Here is an 18,151-nt window from a genome sequence, read left to right on the forward strand (position 1 = left end):
TCCATAACCAAAATATCAAATCAGTAAGGAAGGTGTGGGCTTCTTGCCCGGCCAAGCCTCCTTCGCGTATTTCTTCTTCTTAGGTTCATTTACAGCTTCAGGGTTATAGACTGCCGGGTTTGGTGTGGGGTTTATGGTCACCGCTGATGGCACAACAGGAGTCAAGTCCACATCAGGGGCGAGGTTCGGGTATGGCATGGGCAAGCCACCAATGAGCGCTGTCGCATGAATGCCATGCGGCTGGGAGCCTGTTTCACTGTGTGTGGGAGGCAGGCCCCCGTATAGTCCTCCGCTGAAGGCAAAGTTCTGCATGCGCCTGCTCCCTGACTCCTCCAGGCCCAGAGAGCCAGAGCCCTCCATCCGCTTCTTCTGTGGTTTGCAACAGGGAGGGGGGGAAAAAAAAAAAAAACAGAAAGGACATATGAGATGAGGCCTGGTGTTTCTCCATTCTAACCATACAAAGCTAACATTTGGGGAAAATCCCACCATGCACCCAAGCCCATTTCTGAAATCTCAGGGTCAGAAGCCTTCCGAACAATGGCTCTTTTTATCTAAGACAGAGTCTCTCTAAAACAGCCCCGGCTGTCCTAGAACTCATTCTGTTAACCAGGCTGGCCACGAACTCAGAGATCTGCCTGCCTCTCAAGTCTTGAGATTGAAAGCTTGGCTTTTGAAAATTTAAAATGAAAAGCAAAGGCTGAGTGTACCACTACCACAGAGGCCATCCACGGGCATGACGCCATCCACGGGCATGACGTCACTGCTCATCAGTTTTGACCTCCAACTAGGCTGTTTCACTTCTCCTCAGGTAACTTGGTCTCTGTGCCCAGGAAGCCACTGTGATGTTCATCCAATTGGCACTAAGTACTATGGTTTTGACCTTCTGAACCAAAGCAATCCTCCTGTCTCTGCCTTCTAACTAGCTGGGAACTATAAGCATGGATCACTAACACAGTTAGGTGTGCCCCCCCCACCCCTTTTTTGAGGCAGGGTCTTTCTATACACTTCTAGATGCTGTGGAACTCCTGTGCACTGGGTTGGCCTTGGATTTCCTAAGGTTTGGGCCATTGCACCTGCCTGGCTTTGAGTACCCATTTTTTTTTTTTTTCGAGACAGGGTTTCTCTGTATAGCCCTGGCTGTCCTGGAACTCACTCTGTAGACCAGGCTGGCCTCGAACTCAGAAATCCACCTGCCTCTGCCTCCCAAGTGCTGGGACTAAAGGTGTGCGCCCCCACTGTCCCCACCCAATTTTTAAATAACAAATGTCTTTAACATTTAAACAATGATTTAAATAATCCTATGTGTCAAAAACATAGGTGACCTGAGCTGAGTGGGAGGAGGCTGGTGCTGAAGACTTGAGTGGGAGTGGGTGGTGGTGGCTAAGCACATGCACCAACACTACAATTCAAACTATACAGACAAACTGTCATGCTTTATTATGCATGTATATGATGTCACAGTAACACTGACATAAAGCCACCTGCTGGTTTTGTATGTTAACAGAGCATTACAGAAGAATGCAAAGAGAAAGGAGCTCGGGAGGAAAGTGCCAGGCTTACACAATCCTGCAGAAAATAAGCTCCTGTTCTCCTTAGCACAGTGCACAGCACCGGGAAGGAGCTGCCTGTCCCAGACTCGTTGTTGTTGCATCTAAAAATTTTATTTATTATGTATGTGTGCACATGCGCTGGTAAGAGGACAAGCTGTAGGAGTCAGGTTTCTCCTGATACTCTGTTGGGGAGTGAGTTTGAACTCAGGATGCCAGGCCTGGTTGTCAAGCTTTCAACCACTGGGCCATCTTGTTAGCTACTTTTTAGTAAAAGTAGCCAGGGTGGTCTTGAATTCAATCATGCAGCAGAGAATGACTAAATTCTGAACCTCCTGCCTTCCATCCCTCTGGTGTTGAGATTATGGGAGCCACCATGTCCTAGAGTTTTAACCTGAAAACTTGGGCTGGAGGGATGGCTCAGTGGTTAAGAGCACTGACTGCTCTTTCAGAGGTCCTGAGTTCAATTTCCACCAAGCACATGGTAGCTCACAAGTATCTGTAATGGGGTCCAATGTCCTCTTCAGGTGTGTCTGAAGGGAGCTACAGTGTACTCATATACATAAAATAAATTAATCATCCTTAAAAAATAAAATAAAAAACACATGAAAACTCCTAGAGTTTTATTGTTAAACTTGAAGAGGAAGCAGGAACCCTGACAAATCTTGCCAAAACTTGTTAATTTACTTTAATGTAAATGGGTTCCACACTGTGGATTCAAAAATCTGTGGATGGACATTTGGGTAAAGAAATATCTGTCGCCAGGCAGTGGTGGTGCACGCCTTTAATCCCAGCACTCAGGAGGCAGAGGCAGACGGATTTCTGAGTTCAAGGCCAGCCTGGTCTACAGAGTGAGTTCCAGGACAGCCAGGGCTACACAGAGAAACCCTGTCTCGAAAAAAGAAATATCTGTCCTGGGAATATGTAATCTTTTATCCTCTTTCTTCTCATTATTACTTACATAATAAAGTGTAATAACATTTTAATTTATTTCTGCACTGCTGGACTGAGCCTAAATGCTCTACAACTGAGCTACACCTCTAGCGTAGCCTAACAACTCTTACAGAGGCTTACCATGTACTAAGTATTAAGAGACACCTAGCCAGGCAGTGATGTCAAACACACTTTTAATCCCAGCACTGGGAGGCAGACACAGGCGCATCCCTGAGTTTAAGGGCAGCCTGGTCTACAGAGCAAGTTCCAGGACATACAGGGTTATACAGAGAAACCCTGTGGGGTGGGGGAGATATTTAGAGACATTTAAAGTATGAAGAGCTGGGAACAGTGTAAGTGGAGGAGTTTTTGTCTAGAGAACACAAGGCCCTGGGTTCCATCCTCAGCACCTCAGGGAAGTAGAGCCTGCCTGGAAGAAGTCCCAGGGTAGACGCAGGCACGTCCTTCCTTGACTGATTAGAGCATCCGTGAGCTGTGGTACCTGGCTGAGAATACTGTCTAGAATCCCTTCCTTGCAGGCATTAGAGATGAGTGCGTTCTAAAGACTGAAAAACTAAGCTTCCCTTAGCTTCTGAGCACTGCTGATTAGCCTCTGGCAACAACTCTGGGCACCTCTGTAACAGGCACCTTGTCACTGGAAGGGGCGATGCACTGCATTCAGGCAGCTCTACCCACCAAGAAGGCCAATATGCTGAGAGTCAGGTCATCCTGGTAACCTCTACTTCTCCATTCCTAAAGGTATCTAGATAGTACCCACAGTGTGTGCCACTCCTGGGCATACGGTAGGGCATGGCTAAGGGTTAAGGAAAAGACTCAGTAGTTAAAAGCACACGTTGTTTTGTAAAGGACCTAGGTTCAGTTCCCAGCACCTACATGGCAATTCATGTATCTGTATGTAACTCCAGTTCCAAGGGACCAGATATCCTCTTTTGACATCTGAAGGCACTAGGTACACCCACAAATGCATATACATACATACATACATACATACATACATACAAACATGCATCATGTAGGGAAACACTCATACACAAAACAAGAAAATAAATCTTTAAAAAGATATAACAGTATTTTTTAAGAGGACAAGGCAAAAGCCACATGTTAATGCTTTTCCTTTACCCTCAGACAGCAGAGAAGACAAAAGGAAGGTGGCCCTCTGCCCTCTGTACCTTCAGAACAAAGGTTAGTACAGTGTATTCTGGCTGGATTGCTTCTGCAGTACTCTTGGGTTTTGGAGACACAGGTACGGGAAGGGTATTCCCAGAGAATGAAAAATGGGAGAAGAGGGCTGGAAAAATTGCTCAGCAGCTGAGAGAGAGCACTGGCTGCTCCTCCAGAGGACCCAGTTCAATTAGAACATTGACACAGTTCCTACTTCCTACACAGCAGTTCCAAGGAATCCAATGACCCCCTGAAGCATCCTATGGCACCAGACACATATGTGGTACACATACATGTAGTCAAAACTCTCATACATACAAAAGAAAAATAAAATAAAAATAAGTCTTTAAAGGGAGAGAAGCACAGAATGTGTTTTAAATTACAAACAGATTAACATTCATCTATACATTACAGGGGTTTTTCTCCCCTTTTCTTTCTTTTCCCTTTTGCTGGAGATCAAAGCCAGGACTTTCTATGTGTATGAACTACAACTGAGTTATCTCCCTAAAGCGGGGTTTGGACAGCAGACTATATGACACTCCAAATGTTCTTGAAAGGTCTGCCTACCTTGACTGGAACGACTGCAGTCTGCACCATGTTCCGGAATCGCCCAACAGACGGATCCACATCCTCTGCAAAGAGACGAGAGCACGGTCAGGAGAATATGGGGTCCTCAAACCAACCATCAAACAGGAAAATACAGGTAATGCTGAGGATCTTATGTGCTAAGCCTTCCCAACAGCCCCCCAGGGCAGGGACCACTCCCGCTCAGAGCCAGGGCATCATGGTCCCAGTTCTCACTTGAGGGTCTGCATGGCCCCTTAAAGCAGGCTGCTGTCATGTGACACGCACTACCATCCTAGGGAACGTTTAGTTTCACTCCAAAGGGCGTGACCATCAAGGGTCCTGCTTCTGTCTCTCCCAAGCCTCGGACTTGCTGGCTTTTTCTGTTTTCTGTAGGCTAACTCCTTGGTACCCACAGGCTCTGGTTTTGGCTTATTGGAGCCGTGCTTCGCCCCCTGTCCTCTTATACACCAGTATCCACAGGATTCTATACATGGCGGAGAAGCAGGGCTTAGCAGGTCACTCAGGACTGCACAACACACCTGGGAGAGTTCTATTCTGCACACTGGTAACTGGGGTGACTATCCCCAACCTTCTCTTAATGCAAGTTTTAAATTGCATTTGATTGGTTTCTACATACCCTGATGGCCCATGTTTAAATTAAGTAAAATCCCAAAGTCATTGGTCATGTCCTGCCCCACAGTCTACCATGGCCTGGCTGTCTGTCAGTGGAGATCTTTCTAGAACTTGACACTTACTCGGGACAGCATCTCTACACTAACCGTGTGCTGTTCCTCTCCTCTGCGTAACCATCTATCAGAGCACTTGGAATGTCACAGGAGCTCAAAACACAAGCACAGGGACCCACAAGCCTGTGGTCGCTCCTAAGGTCCACACACTACCCCTTCTCACCTGGGTTGATGATCTCATCATCCTCACTGAAGGTCACCCTAGAGTTCTTCCTCTTCCTCTTTGGTCTCTGAATGTCCAGATTTCCCTCCTCAATAGTGAGGGTTGAAATCCGCTTGTTGTGGGCAGTGTTGAACTCTGTCAGGTTCTAAGCCGAAGTTCACACAGGAAAGACCAGAATGAGTACATAGGGAGTTTCATGGAGAAAATACTAAATAATGTGCAAAAAGACATTTGGGGTTTACGCTGATCGCCCACGGTAAGCAAGACAGCCTTCTGTATTCAAAGGCTCACACTGTCCTAATTAAGACTATTAATAGAGAGAACACAGAACATCCTCATTGGCCAAGAGACTTTAAAAGGAGGTGAAAGGCTGTGAGTGAGAACAGGTCACCCTGGAAATGAGGGTATGAATGCTTACTTTCCTGGCTCTGAAGGAACACCTCTACACCAAGAAGTAAAGGAGAATTAACTTAAAAGGAACACTAAGATTTATTCTAAAGCAACAAACTGAGAACAAACACTGAATGCTTCTCAGAGTCGGGCCTTTGAAACTGCCCTGGTCTGTGTGTGTGTGTGTAGGGTGTGTGTACATGTGTGTGCTCATGTGTATGTCCATGTGAATGTTATGTGTGGTATGTGCATGTGTGTGGTGGTGGTGGTGGGGCAAAGACAAACTCTATATAGACTAGACTGGTTTCAAATTTATAACAATCGTCCTGCCTCAATGTCTCCAGTGCTGAGATCACAAAGAACAATCCACCACACCTGACTGTCTTCCTTGAACTCCTAAGGACACTGGCATTTCCCTGAATTTCTGGCAGACTCTCCATCCTACATCTAGCCCAGTTCCATTCACAATCACCATCCATCCATCTCAGGGTTAAAGTGGCTTTAGCACTGCTTCCGGCTCCTTTCCAATTCAATGGACCTTCTTTAACCTGCACTGCAGCTTGAGATAAGCCAGAACCCAGAGAGGAGCTAGCACACTGACCAGAAAGACAGGGAAGCACTAAGCCTTGGGGGGAGGGAGACACAGTGAGCACCAAGGCCCTTAATGTGAGACTGCTTCTGAAGAAAATGACAATGGAATGTTTCTCAGTAGCTCGCCTTTAAATCACCCAGAGACCTCTCTGGAACAGCAGCCTGTAAACTTAACCACTGAGTCATCCCTCCAATCCCAAAGAAACCTAAGTTTTTTTTTTTTTTTTTTTTTGGTTTTTCGAGACAGGGTTTCTCTGTGTAGCCCTGGCTGTCCTGGAACTCACTCTGTAGACCAGGCTGGCCTCGAACTCAGAAATCCGCCTGCCTCTGCCTCCCAAGTGCTGGGATTAAAGGCTTGCGCCACCACCGCCCGGCTGAAACCTAAGTTTTTAAAGGTTTCTTGGGCTGTCTGGTCAATACCAAAAGGACTAAATGGATGAAAATGTTGGTTTGGTAAGCTAGTGTTTTTCTTTTTTGTCAATCTATTCTATTTATATGAGTACACTATAGCTGTCTTCAGACACACCAGAAGAGGGCACTGGATCTCATTACAGATGGTTGTGAGCCACCATGTGGTTGCTGGGAACTGAACTCAGGACCTCTGGAAGAAGAGCAGTTGGTGCTCTTAACCACTGAGCCATCTCTCCAGCCCTCTAGTATTTTTCAATAGAACTTTCTGTGAGGATGGACATGATCGTGTTCCCTGGGTATCCAGCCCCCAACAGATAGCCCTAGAGCAGAGCTAATGAGACTACTAATGCCTACTACAGTATGAATGCCGTAACAACTTAGAATGTCACAGAGACTCTCCTGACACAGCTGACTGAATTCCCAACATGTTACACTAGAGATGTAAAGATGGAATGCAGGAAACGTAGCTAGTGATGGCCACACTGGACAGTGCAGCTCAAAGCAGTCATGAAGAATGGAGAAAACAGGCTGCAGAGATGGTTCTACACTAAGAGCACTGGCTGCTCTTCCGGAGGTCTTGTGTTTGATTTCCAGAGCCATATGGTAGCTCACAACTATCTGCAGTTTCAGGGTACCTAATGCCATATTCTGAACACACACACACAGGCAAAACATTCAAACACATAAAATAAATAAATAAAATGTAAAACAAAACTCGTCTCAGCCTCTAACAGCCAGTGAAGCAGCACACAGTCTCCTGGAGGAGCTACTGCAGGGAAACCTGGTCACACAGCTGGCCATAGACATCATCAAGGGCTCATAACTAGACTGAGAAGAGCCTCCTGATGCTACAGCACTGTCATTTCAAACTAGGAAGAACAGCTCCACACTGCAAAAGCAAGGATCCCAAAGGACAATGACAAAGAATTACATCTAGCTCAGTTTCCTCTTCGGGAAGTCCCAACAGGCCCTTAAGTTCGTCGTCCTCTCCGCCCATCTTCTCATCTCCTTTCACAGCTGATGGCAATGTCTGAGGCTTCTCTCGAAGAGTGTATGCCCTCGTGGATGCGCCAAATGAGACCGTAGAATCGATGGGAATCTGTTGAGGCTTGTGAGGTTCCAGCCGAATGTGACCCAAGAAAGTGCCATGTGCTGCGGAAAGCAAGTCAGAGGTGTAAGGGGAGAGAAGAGAGCAGAGGCAGCCAGTGCTCCAGAAGGAAGCAACGCCTCTGACCCTCGCAGGAAGTCAGGCAGCTCCCATAGCACATCAAGTTTCTCTTTCTGATTGTCAGGTTTTTTTGTTTTGTTTTGTTTTGGTTTTTGGTTTTTCCGAGACAGGGTTTCTCTGTGTAGCCCTGGCTGTCCTGGAACTCACTCTGTAGACCAGGCTGGCCTTGAACTCAGAAATCTGCCTGTCTCTGCCTCCCAAGTGCTGGGATTATAGGCATGCACCACCACTGCCCGACTGATTGTCAGTTTTTAATGATGATAAATGTCATGCTCAGAATCATAGACAAAAAAGCACCTTTCTTCTTTCTTTTTTACTTTTTTACAGTACTAGGGTCAAACCTAGGGTTGTGCCTGTCCTACGCAAGCACTCTACCATTGAGCTACAACCCAGCCCTTGGTTTTTGAGTCAGGGTCTCACTGTATAGTTAGGGCTGGCTTCCAACTTACTATGTCAACCAGACTGACTGAACTCATAATTCTCCTGCCTCATCCTCCTGAGTGCTGGGAATATGAACAGGTGTCACTATGTATGCAGAAAACCCAACAACTTAAAGATGATATGCTACTGGGTCCACTCCATCCTGTCTCATGTTAAAGCATGGAAGCTCTGAATTCCTTCAGCAGATTGGTTACACACCTTCAAATCTGCTGGTCTCCACATGAACAGGATCGCCTGTTCTCTGCTGCCAGAAAGGCTTGGCTCCATTCTGGGTCCAACAGAAATGGCATAAACCTAGCACAAGCCATGATCTCCAAGGCATGAGGCACACATTGGTTGTGGGCTGCCCTCTCTAACTCCAACTCTAAGGACCATGAACATTGCTGGTCTGGTGGCATCAGGCTTTAGCATTTTCCCAGGACAGCTGAGATTGGCCAACACAGATGCAGTGTCAATGACAAGGCAACCCAAAATCCTACCAGGGATTCTAAATGTTTCCATGCCAGCATCTCTGCATGTTATGAATTGGGAAGAAGAGATAAGGACCTGTAAGACAAGGTTCACCCAGTCTGTTCGTAATCAGACCGAGCTGTATGTCTGTGTGCTGCGATGGGGTTGGGAAGGGGCGGCTAACCTGACGAGCAGAGGAAGTACGATCCTGTGTTTCACTCTATTTATCATGGTCAACAAGTAAACTGTAGCAGTCCACAGTCCAGTTTCAACTGCATTTCTGTAGATTATTTTAGGTAAACTTTAAAACCTTATTAATTTCAGTGTACTTATGAAATTAAATTGTTGTAATTCAGTTAAAGCAAAGTGTATCTGGGATAAATAACCTATTGTAAATAATAAATGTTGCTCAAAACGAGCATTTTGTAAACATCCTGCATTGCTGCACATTAATGACTCTACTCATGACTTCAGCTTAAACTGGATCACCCAGCCTTATGAGGACTTGAACATCACTCTCCCAAGTTCCTTCATTACATTTTTATTCTCTCTATAAATGTCTCCCAGAAGAGTCTCCCAAGCTATCTTTCTTCCTTAGTTAAATAAACTATTTCAGGAGAATAAAAGAATCTCAGAAATAAAGATGAGATGATTAAAAAAAAAAAAAGTTTCCCAAACCAAGAGCCCAAGTAGCACTTGCATCCCCGCGGATGACAGGCTACGGGGCTGGGTACTTACTGCTGTTGAGGTCTATCAAGAAAACTCTCTTCAGGTGCTTGTGGTACACTAGTGCTGCGTGGACCCGAGAGCAAGACTGGTGGTCGATGGTAAAGTCACACAGATCAGGGTTCCTCCCAAATAAGTAATACTTCTTCTCATCAATAATCAGCTTCTAAATGAATTAATGAGATTGAATATTACTTCACTTTTATTCCAAGCAAGCTTCGTAAAAACTTCCAATCATGTAAGTAGAGGGACCTGAATAGCTAAATGTCTATTAGCTATTCAATCAATAGCTATCAAGAAAAGCATCTCTCATTGTCCTTTTAAGTTCTGGGGTGTAGTAAGATCACTGACAGTGCTTTGCTCAGTAAACTGACCTAGTCTTTCCCACACAAGCTTCTGACCATCGTAAGATCCAAACATCTTTCACACACTAGCCCTACATAGCCAGCACGCATTCTTCCTCCTTCTAGCTAAGGCTAATAGCATGCTATTCCATTAGTTCACTCCTGGCTCCTACGGGACATTATTCACACAGTTCCATGCTTGCCACTGAAATCTTCCCCAGGGCAATGGACTGTCAGCTGAAGAACTGGGATGTGGGCTATTGAGCAGCGAAAAACTGTCTTTGCATTTTTAAGTGCTCCTTCAAGTAAGTGGCATAAACTTACCTCATGGATGCTCTGTGTACGGCCCACCTGCATATACTCAAACAGCAGTTTACTAAGCTAACACCTTTTGACAGGGAATTAAATTTCATCTCTCTAAATATCACCTTCCACTATATAATGCTGGTATGAAAAAAAATAATCAAAACAAACAAAACCAAAACTGTTCTTAATTCTATCAGATGTAAGTAGCCTCTCCCTATGAGATAAGAATTCGAGACAGATGTTTTTCCATACAGCGTTTCTCTGTATAGCCCTGGCTGTCCTGGAACTCACTCTGTAGACCAGGCTGGCCTCGAACTCAGAAATCTGCCTGCCTCTGCCTCTCAAGTGAAGATAAAAATTCTTATAATCTTCTTTTTCTTCTTTTTTAAATGTAACTCTAGCTGGCCTGGAACTCTAGGCTAGCCTTGAACTCACAGAGACCCCCCCTGCCTCTGCCTCTTAAGTATTAGGATTAAATGCATGGGCTACCATACTTTGCTGAAATAAGAATTCTACCAAGGGCTGGAAGGATAGCTGAATACCTTTCATTCCAGCACTCAAGAGGCAGAAGTGGGAGTAGGTCTCAGAATTGGAGGCCAGCCTGGTCTATGTAGTGAGTTCCAGCACAGCCAATGCTATAAAGTAAGGCCCATCTCAAAGGAAAAACAAAGAAAGAGGTTTGGAGAGATGGCACTGTGATTAGGAGCACTGGCTGCCCAGGGTCTGATCTCCAGAACCCACACCGTGGCTCATTACTGCCTGAAACTCCAGTTCCAGGTTATGTCACTTCTGGCCTCCATCAGGCATGCACACAGTACACATAAAATGTAGGCAAAACACTCATATACATAAAGTAAAAAAATTTTAAGAGATTATTTGCTTAGCAAGTGAGTAAGAAGGGCAGAAAAAGCATATTCTTTCAGCTGAATCATGCTCTATAAAAAGTTACTGTTGTCATAGATGGTTATAAACCACAGTCAATAGATGAAGGATACTAGGGGAATTGTTACTAACACTTTCTTAATTCCAGTCCAATGTCAGTGGTCCAGCACCTAAGGACCCCATTTAACATGCTGTCTTCTCCCTTTAAATACAAGGTCTTATAAGCTCTAGCTCACGTTCCACCCTAGATTCCTAAGTTCCCCAAGAAACCAGTACTGATGGCACTAGTGTCTTAGAACTCCAGGCCAAGCATGGTAGTGTACACCTTTAATCCCAGCTAGGTACATCTGTGTAGACCAGCCTGGCCTACAAGTTCCAGGACAGCCAGAACTATACAGAGAAACCCTGTCTTGAAACAAAACAAAACAAAATTAAAAAGGAACTTCAGATGTTAAGGCAAGATGATGCCAAATTCAAGGTTAGCCTGGGTGACACATAGTAAGGCCCTGTTCTAAGACAGAAAGACACAGACACACACAGTAAGGCCCTGTTCTAAGACAGACAGACACACACACACACACACAGACACACACACACACACACAAAACGACCAGCAAGCAGCAGTACTATCAACACCACCAACAAAGCAAACTTCCAAGAAAAGTTAGAACAAAAGTTCAGAGAGGGTGTAAAGTGAAATCAGTATAAGGTTAGAAATCAAGAGCTATTCCCTCCCTAAACCTCCCCCACATGAACTCCCAGTAGGCAGTGCCGAGGGAGAGGCCCCCCACTGAGGATACGCGCATTAGTGTCCCCCCATCTCATGCACTCTTAGCAGCAACAACTGCTGTGCACTTACCTGCCACACACTTGCCATGAGCTTTATATTATATCACCGGTGAGGAATGCCCTCTGGTTGACAGCCCTTCCATTTGTAGGGAAACAATACTGAGAAATACCACCCCCCACTGTAATAATTTGTTTAAAGTAAATAAATACAACTCAAATTTAAGTGATTTTACAGTTTAAAATTATGTTCTTTTTAAAAAACAAGACTTCACATATTTCAGGTTAGCCTCAAACTTGCTATAGAGCTTGGGGTGACCTTGAACTTCCAACCCTCCTGCCTCTCCCTCCTAGGTGCTGAGATTTCATGCAAGTAACCCAAAGCCCAGTTAAACCTGGGCCTTTAAAACTTGTCGGGAACAGGCGAATGCCTTTGCTTCTAGGGCAGAGGCAGATTTCTGTGAGTTTAAGGCTGCAGAGGTCTACAGAGTGCGTTCCAGGCCACACCTACGTAGTGGGACCCAGTCTTTAAAAAAAAAAAAAAAAAGTTTAATTTTTTGTGTTTGTATGCAATGTATGTCATGTGGGAAGGTTCCTGTGGAGGCCAGAAGAGGGCATCTGACCCCCTGGGTACAGAATTATGGTGGGTTGAAAGCTGCCCAACCTGGGTGCAAGAAACTGAACTCAGGTCCTCTGGATGAGCAGGAAAGGCTGGCTCCCAAGTGCTGACCGATCTCTCCAGACTCCCAAGTTTGAGCATTTTTAACCACATTATATAATTTCATAATCCACTTGTACTAAAACATAAACCACCTAGGAATAAATATTTTGAGTATTCATATTCTCATCCCCAGCCTCACCCCATTAAAGGACTTATACCTGAGCTCTGCCAAGCTTTAGCTTTAAGATTCAATCAATTTGCCAGGCAATGGTGACACACACCTTTAATCCCAGCACTTGGGAGGCAGAGGCAGGGGGATTTCTGAGTTTGAGGCCAGCCTGGTCTACAGAGTGAGTTCCAGGACATCTACGGCTGTACACAGAAACCATGTCTCGAAAAACTTAAAAAAAAAAAAAAAAGATTCAATCAATTCAGACAGCTGGGGTCGCCCTGTGGACTTCCATCCGACAGTACACACCTGCTGCTGCTACAGTTCATTTCAAAGCCATGCTACTATGGAGACCCAGATTAGTGATGGCCTGACAGCCAATCAGTCACCCCAATATTACACTTTAAAACACAGATCGAGCACATCTGTAAACCGTGCATTCAGGAAGCACAAGCAGGAGGTTGGCAGTCTCCTACGCCAAAAAACCAGAACAAAAAGATTCCAATCACTAAGAAGACATGGGAAGCCTAGTGTAGTAGCTGCTGCCTATAATCCAAGCACTTTGGAGGCTGAGACAGGAGGGTCACTGTGGATCCAAGGCCCACCTGGGATTCACAGACAGTCTAAACACCCCTTCTCAAAGCGGTGACTGGGGAACTCAGTACTCAGGCAGAAAGCTCTGTCCCTGTGGAGCTAGCCTGATCTCCATATAGTGAGTTTCCGGCCAGTCAGGGCTACATGATGAGATCTTGTCTCAAAAAACAGAACAAAACCCCCAATTATTAAGACAACATTGCTTGGGGCTAGAGAGATGGCTCAGCGGTTAAGAGCACTGACTGCTCTTCTGAAGGTCCTGAGTTCAAATCCCAGCAACCACATGGTGGCTCACAACCATCCGTAATGAGATCTGATGCCCTCTTCTAGAGTGTCTGAAGACAGCTACAGTGTACTTACATATAATAATAAATAAATCTTTAAAAAAAAAAAAGACAACATTGCTTAAAATTAGTGGCAGAGTCTGAGGCTTAGCGCTGTCTTGTAAAGAGGCATGCATGCAGGCTTATCTCATCGCACTTTCCACTCATTCTTATTTATAAAGATGATGCCCTCATAGACTTGTTTGCTAATAAGCACAGTGCGTCACAAGCAACCATTCTAGACTGCAAAAGATGTGTCAGAGATTGAGTTTAGGAAAAAAAAAAACAACAGAGGAAGGGCTCTCATGTTATAGGCACACATTCACCATCAACAGCACCCCAAGCACAGAAATGTTAAAGGGGAATTTAAATGGAAAATAATACTTCTTAGAATTAAGGAAATATAATAAGTGAATGAATCGTGCCTTGTTCTTTCTGGTTCCCAAGGCTGTGACTTGGCTAGCTACGGCTGGTCCCTATCCAAATGTGCCTCTGAGTTATAACTCAGAATGTGTCTTTACACCCTGGGCCTAAAAGACTCATGGCTTTGACTTTAATATCGCACTTCTGCAACCCAACTACCACAGCATATCACAAGCCTTTTAACAAGGCGAGGATATAGATAGCTCGGTTAGTATCAAGTGCTGGTCAAATCTAAACCCTTAAAATAGATAGACCTAGGCTAAGGGCTCTAGCTAAGCAGCAGCACACTTAACTGGAATGCTTGAGATCACTAGCATGGCAAAATAAATACAAACTAGCAAACACGCACACGCGTGCACACAGACAGACAGACAGACACATGCACACAATACATTGCAGGCCTACTCCTTTAGGAGCCATATAGTGATATCTAAAAATTATAACTTGACAATGTTCTGCAATTCAAGCATATGTAGAAAAACTGAAATACAAGAACATGAGCAACAGATGGAGACCAGTAACCAGAGGGTGCTGAAGCAGGTAAAGGACTTTGAAAAGACACATCTTCCATGAAGGAGTGTAATGTCATCACTGGGTCTCTTTGCCTACTTACTCTTGTTGCAAATTAAAGATCTACTAAAGCCTAATAACAAAATTGATTTCATCTTTTAACTTAATTTGCTATTATTATTTCCTCTTTGTGTCTGTGTGTATTGGAGTGGAAATCTATCTCAAATATAAAAGAACATCCAGCCCTTTGGGAGAGGCAGGTGGATCTCTGTGAGTTCCAGACCAACCAGGGCTATAGAGTGAGACCCTATCTCAAATACCTTGTTACTTTACTCTAAAATCTGATGGGACTCTAGAAACTTTCCTTAAAGCTGGAGCTCCATTAAACTTTTCCTTTATAATACTTAACTACAAGTATATATTTTTGTGTGTGATTCTGTCTCTCCCTTAGTTTTGTCAGACAGGACCCCTTGTATAGCCCTTATGGCCTCCAACTCACAGGTACTGGCCTGCCTCTGGCACCAGAGCTGGCCTCTTCCCTTAGTTTAAATAAAAGAATTTTAGCCCCATTTCACTTTCTTTTTTGACAAGTGCCCTTCCTGACCATACCACCCTGAAGGAACTAATCCTGAATCTATCTATATCATAACTTCCTGTAGTTAATATGAACTATGCATTCCACAAACTAGAAATTAGTGGGTTTCCTGTTTGTGTGTGTGCCTTGGGCCCACGACCTGTTAAAAATATTTTCATTTGTAAGGGGAGAGGAGTAATGAAAAGCCAAGTAACCGTGGGGATGTTGTGTGTGGGAGAATGAATCCAAAAGGGTTCAGTGCTAGGCAGCCACTCCATTACAGAGCTCCATCCCCAGTTCCTATGAGCTTTTGACAGGGGACCCCCCCCCCAAAAAAAAAGAGGTCAAGAAGAGGTAGGCATGGTAGCCTATGCCTTTATTTGCAGGACTAGGAGGCAGAGGCAATCAATGTTTGTTGAGTTCAAGGCCAGGTTGCTCTAGATAGGGAGCTCTAGGATACCCAAGGCTGACCCTGTCTTAAAAAGCAGGAACTGAGAAGAAAAGTAACATTGCTGAAAACAAAGTAAAGGAGAGGGCGGTAAATGAGTCATAGCAGAAAACCTTTAAAAGGTGTGCTTCAGTACCTCAATTAGCTTGTCTCCTTTTACTACATCCAGATGTAAGCCGGGTGGCGGTTTACCTGCCCTGCAAAAGAAGAGTGAAACAACAGCTTTAGGATGAGTCCACGACTGTTCTCAATCCACATCCCATCAACACTCTAGGAGGCCCTCCTACCAGCCTAGAGCTGGTTCATATTCAACCAGAAATGTCATGTATTCACTGTGAGAGCTTCTTGCTACGTTAGACACTTTCTTCCTAAGTGATTCAATTGTTCCAGAGGAGATTTCAGTGGGTCTGTATTTAGATCAGCTCCCACCCCACAAAACTCCTGCATTTTAATACTGGCTATGCCCTTCAGAAACAAGGCAGTTCAATGTCCTGTGCCCTGGAGAGGTTTTTCCTTTTTGTTTTTGGAGAGAGAGTCTCATGTCTCCAAAAACAAGCTAGGCTCAAACCTTAGTGGGGTTGGATCTGAGAAGGGCTTTTAACATCTGAACCTCCTACCTCCACCTAACTGTGCTAGATTACATAGTGGTGTATGCCATCATGCTCAGTCTAACCTGGGGTTTAATCTAAGATTTACTCCTCCCAATATAAAGAAAGAATAAACCAGTTGTTTTGCTGCGTACAGAAATACATACACATGTGAATTCCCACCAGAGGGATCATTGCAAGTTCAAGGCCATCCTAGTTTGTAGAGCAAGTTCCAGATCAGCTAGAATTATAGAGAGAGATCTTGCCTCAAAACAAATCAAATGTTTAAAACAACCAAATAACAAAAAATATTTGTTTGGGGACTGATCGGTATTATTCTCATCACAAAATAAACAAAATCCATTACCCAGATTTGGTACTCTTGGTACCAAATCAGAGATCTGGGAATTAGGGAACTAGAGCAAATCAAAACCACGCCCTCGAAACCAAGTTCCAAATGGACAGAGGTGTGGGAGTACCCTGAACAGGTGTTTCTGAAAAAAATATAAGTCATCAAACTTTTCTCTATAGTTTGCTTTATCATTCAAGGGGATGCTCCAGTGTCCCATCACCTGACACAATTCCTGGTATACACCAGATTCTGAGGTACTGACAGGTGATCTCAAAGGGTCTCTTCCTATTTGTTTGGCCCAAATTTGAAATAAGTGCAGCCAGAGACCAGTGTGCATAAAGAATTTGTAGGCTGAAGCACATGGATATGTTAAAAGAATAAAGAAATGCAGGAAACAGCCAAATGTTCATTTGATTCCTGGGCTTGTTCTTTTGAACCTTCCAGGGCCCTTGCATTGCACAGAAGAAACGGTATCGTGTCTACCTCATTGAAGATTCAACACAGTCATCTCACAGCTCCGCTCCAATCTTTTATGGCAGTAGCTAAAAGGCCAGTGCATTGAACAAAAGCCCATTTTCTTCGAGATATAGGTCAAAATGAACATTAAAGCCAAAATATATTTTCTGGATATCCTATCATGTGATTGACTCCGGCCTAGGAGCTGAGAATGATGCAAGGGTTTTTGCCCTTGAAGATCTCAATGTAACAGAAGCCTGAGAAGTAACATGTTAACAACCGGGAAGAGCCGCAACAGTGGAAAGGGCTCTAACACCGATGCATCCTCCCGCAAAGCAATTCGTATTTATTCATCTTGCACCCCACGCAACGCATAAACCATCCTACTACTCCTATGAACTTCCCAGGGGATGAAAATGATGTATGCTGACAACTTCTGCTGTCTTTTGTACCGGGCTTCCTGGTGGTCTGGTCAGAGAACAAGGGGAATAGTTCCGCGCCATCCCTGCCCTCAAGGAGCACCTAGTCCGCTTCGAGGATGCAGCAGCCACGGAGGGATGCAGCATCAGGTTGGGCTGGGGCAGGGAAGCTAGCTCGTGCGCGCTCCGGACCTTCATCACCCGGGGAAGGTATGATGCTCTGAGAGCACCGGGCACTCAATGATGAGTTAGGGCAAGTTAGGGGCCAAGGCCTGAAGCACCCCGATGAGCGGCTGACCTCCCAAGAGCTGTCTAAACTGAATGCTTTCGAGCCCCCAAACCTCGGGTTTCCTCAGAGCCTGGGCCCCAGCTCCAGGTTCCTCCAAATGTCGCCCGGCCCCTCACAGCGGACAGTTTTCCCTCAATCATTCCAGGATCTTTTTGAGCCGTCCGTTTCATCGCAAAAAAAGAAAAGAAAAAAGGAAGAAAGAAATACAACCTTCCTTTCTGCCCTGGTTAACTCACGCCAAGCCGCTCCGGCCCCAGAAACTCCATTACTCACCAAGTCGGGCAGTCGAACAGCGGGAGGCTGGAGCCGGAGTTCACGGCTGCCGCCATCTTGCGTCTCCCCCTCCCATTTGGCGGGTCCGAAGCACGCCGGGAAACTAAGAGGTCGGGAGGGAAGCAGTAGCATCCCAGCAGCCTGTGCGCAGCGCGTGCGTGCGCATGCGCAACGCGAGGACGGTCTCCTGGGAGCGCCTCTGGTGGAGGGGATTAGGGGTTGCTTTGGAAGTCCGCAGTGTTTGCTGAAGAGGCGAGGGGGTGGGGTTCTCCTTGGTCACGGGGTCAGAGTTGGTTTATACTTTGGTGTGGGTTTCTCGCTCTGCTCTCCTCCAGAAACTCTGGAGCTCTGTAATCTGCTTTAACTCCCAGCAGCTCAAC

General features: G+C 45.2%; 1 protein-coding gene and 1 non-coding gene across 2 annotated transcripts; both read right to left on the reverse strand.

The window, feature by feature from the left end:
- Ppp1r8 (protein phosphatase 1 regulatory subunit 8) lies at positions 1–17,899 on the reverse strand. Its single transcript, XM_031378944.1, has 7 exons — positions 17,772–17,899; positions 15,532–15,592; positions 9,388–9,541; positions 7,462–7,682; positions 5,139–5,283; positions 4,230–4,294; positions 1–369 (listed from the first exon to the last, which is right to left on the reverse strand). The coding sequence occupies exons 1-7, from the start codon at positions 17,825–17,827 to the stop codon at positions 16–18; spliced, it is 1,056 nt and encodes a 351-aa protein (XP_031234804.1). The 5' UTR covers positions 17,828–17,899; the 3' UTR covers positions 1–15.
- LOC116097294 lies at positions 13,923–14,087 on the reverse strand. The gene has a single exon (XR_004121337.1).
- Positions 17,900–18,151: the final 252 nt, after the last annotated feature.

The sequence above is a fragment of the Mastomys coucha genome, unplaced genomic scaffold (assembly GCF_008632895.1).
Source record: "Mastomys coucha isolate ucsf_1 unplaced genomic scaffold, UCSF_Mcou_1 pScaffold18, whole genome shotgun sequence".
Taxonomy (NCBI): Eukaryota; Metazoa; Chordata; class Mammalia; order Rodentia; family Muridae; genus Mastomys; species Mastomys coucha.

Bases quoted from the DNA above. Each gene is read 5' to 3' on its own strand.
- Ppp1r8 (XM_031378944.1), bottom strand. From the start codon at position 17,827: ATGGCGGCAGCCGTGAACTCCGGCTCCAGCCTCCCGCTGTTCGACTGC. The intron at 15,593-17,771 runs GTGAGTAATGGA...CTTCTTTTGCAG, and splicing joins CTGTTCGACTGCCCGACTTG to GGCAGGTAAACCGCCACCCG. The intron at 7,683-9,387 runs GTAAGTACCCAG...TGCTTTCCGCAG, and splicing joins CTTGATAGACCTCAACAGCA to CACATGGCACTTTCTTGGGT.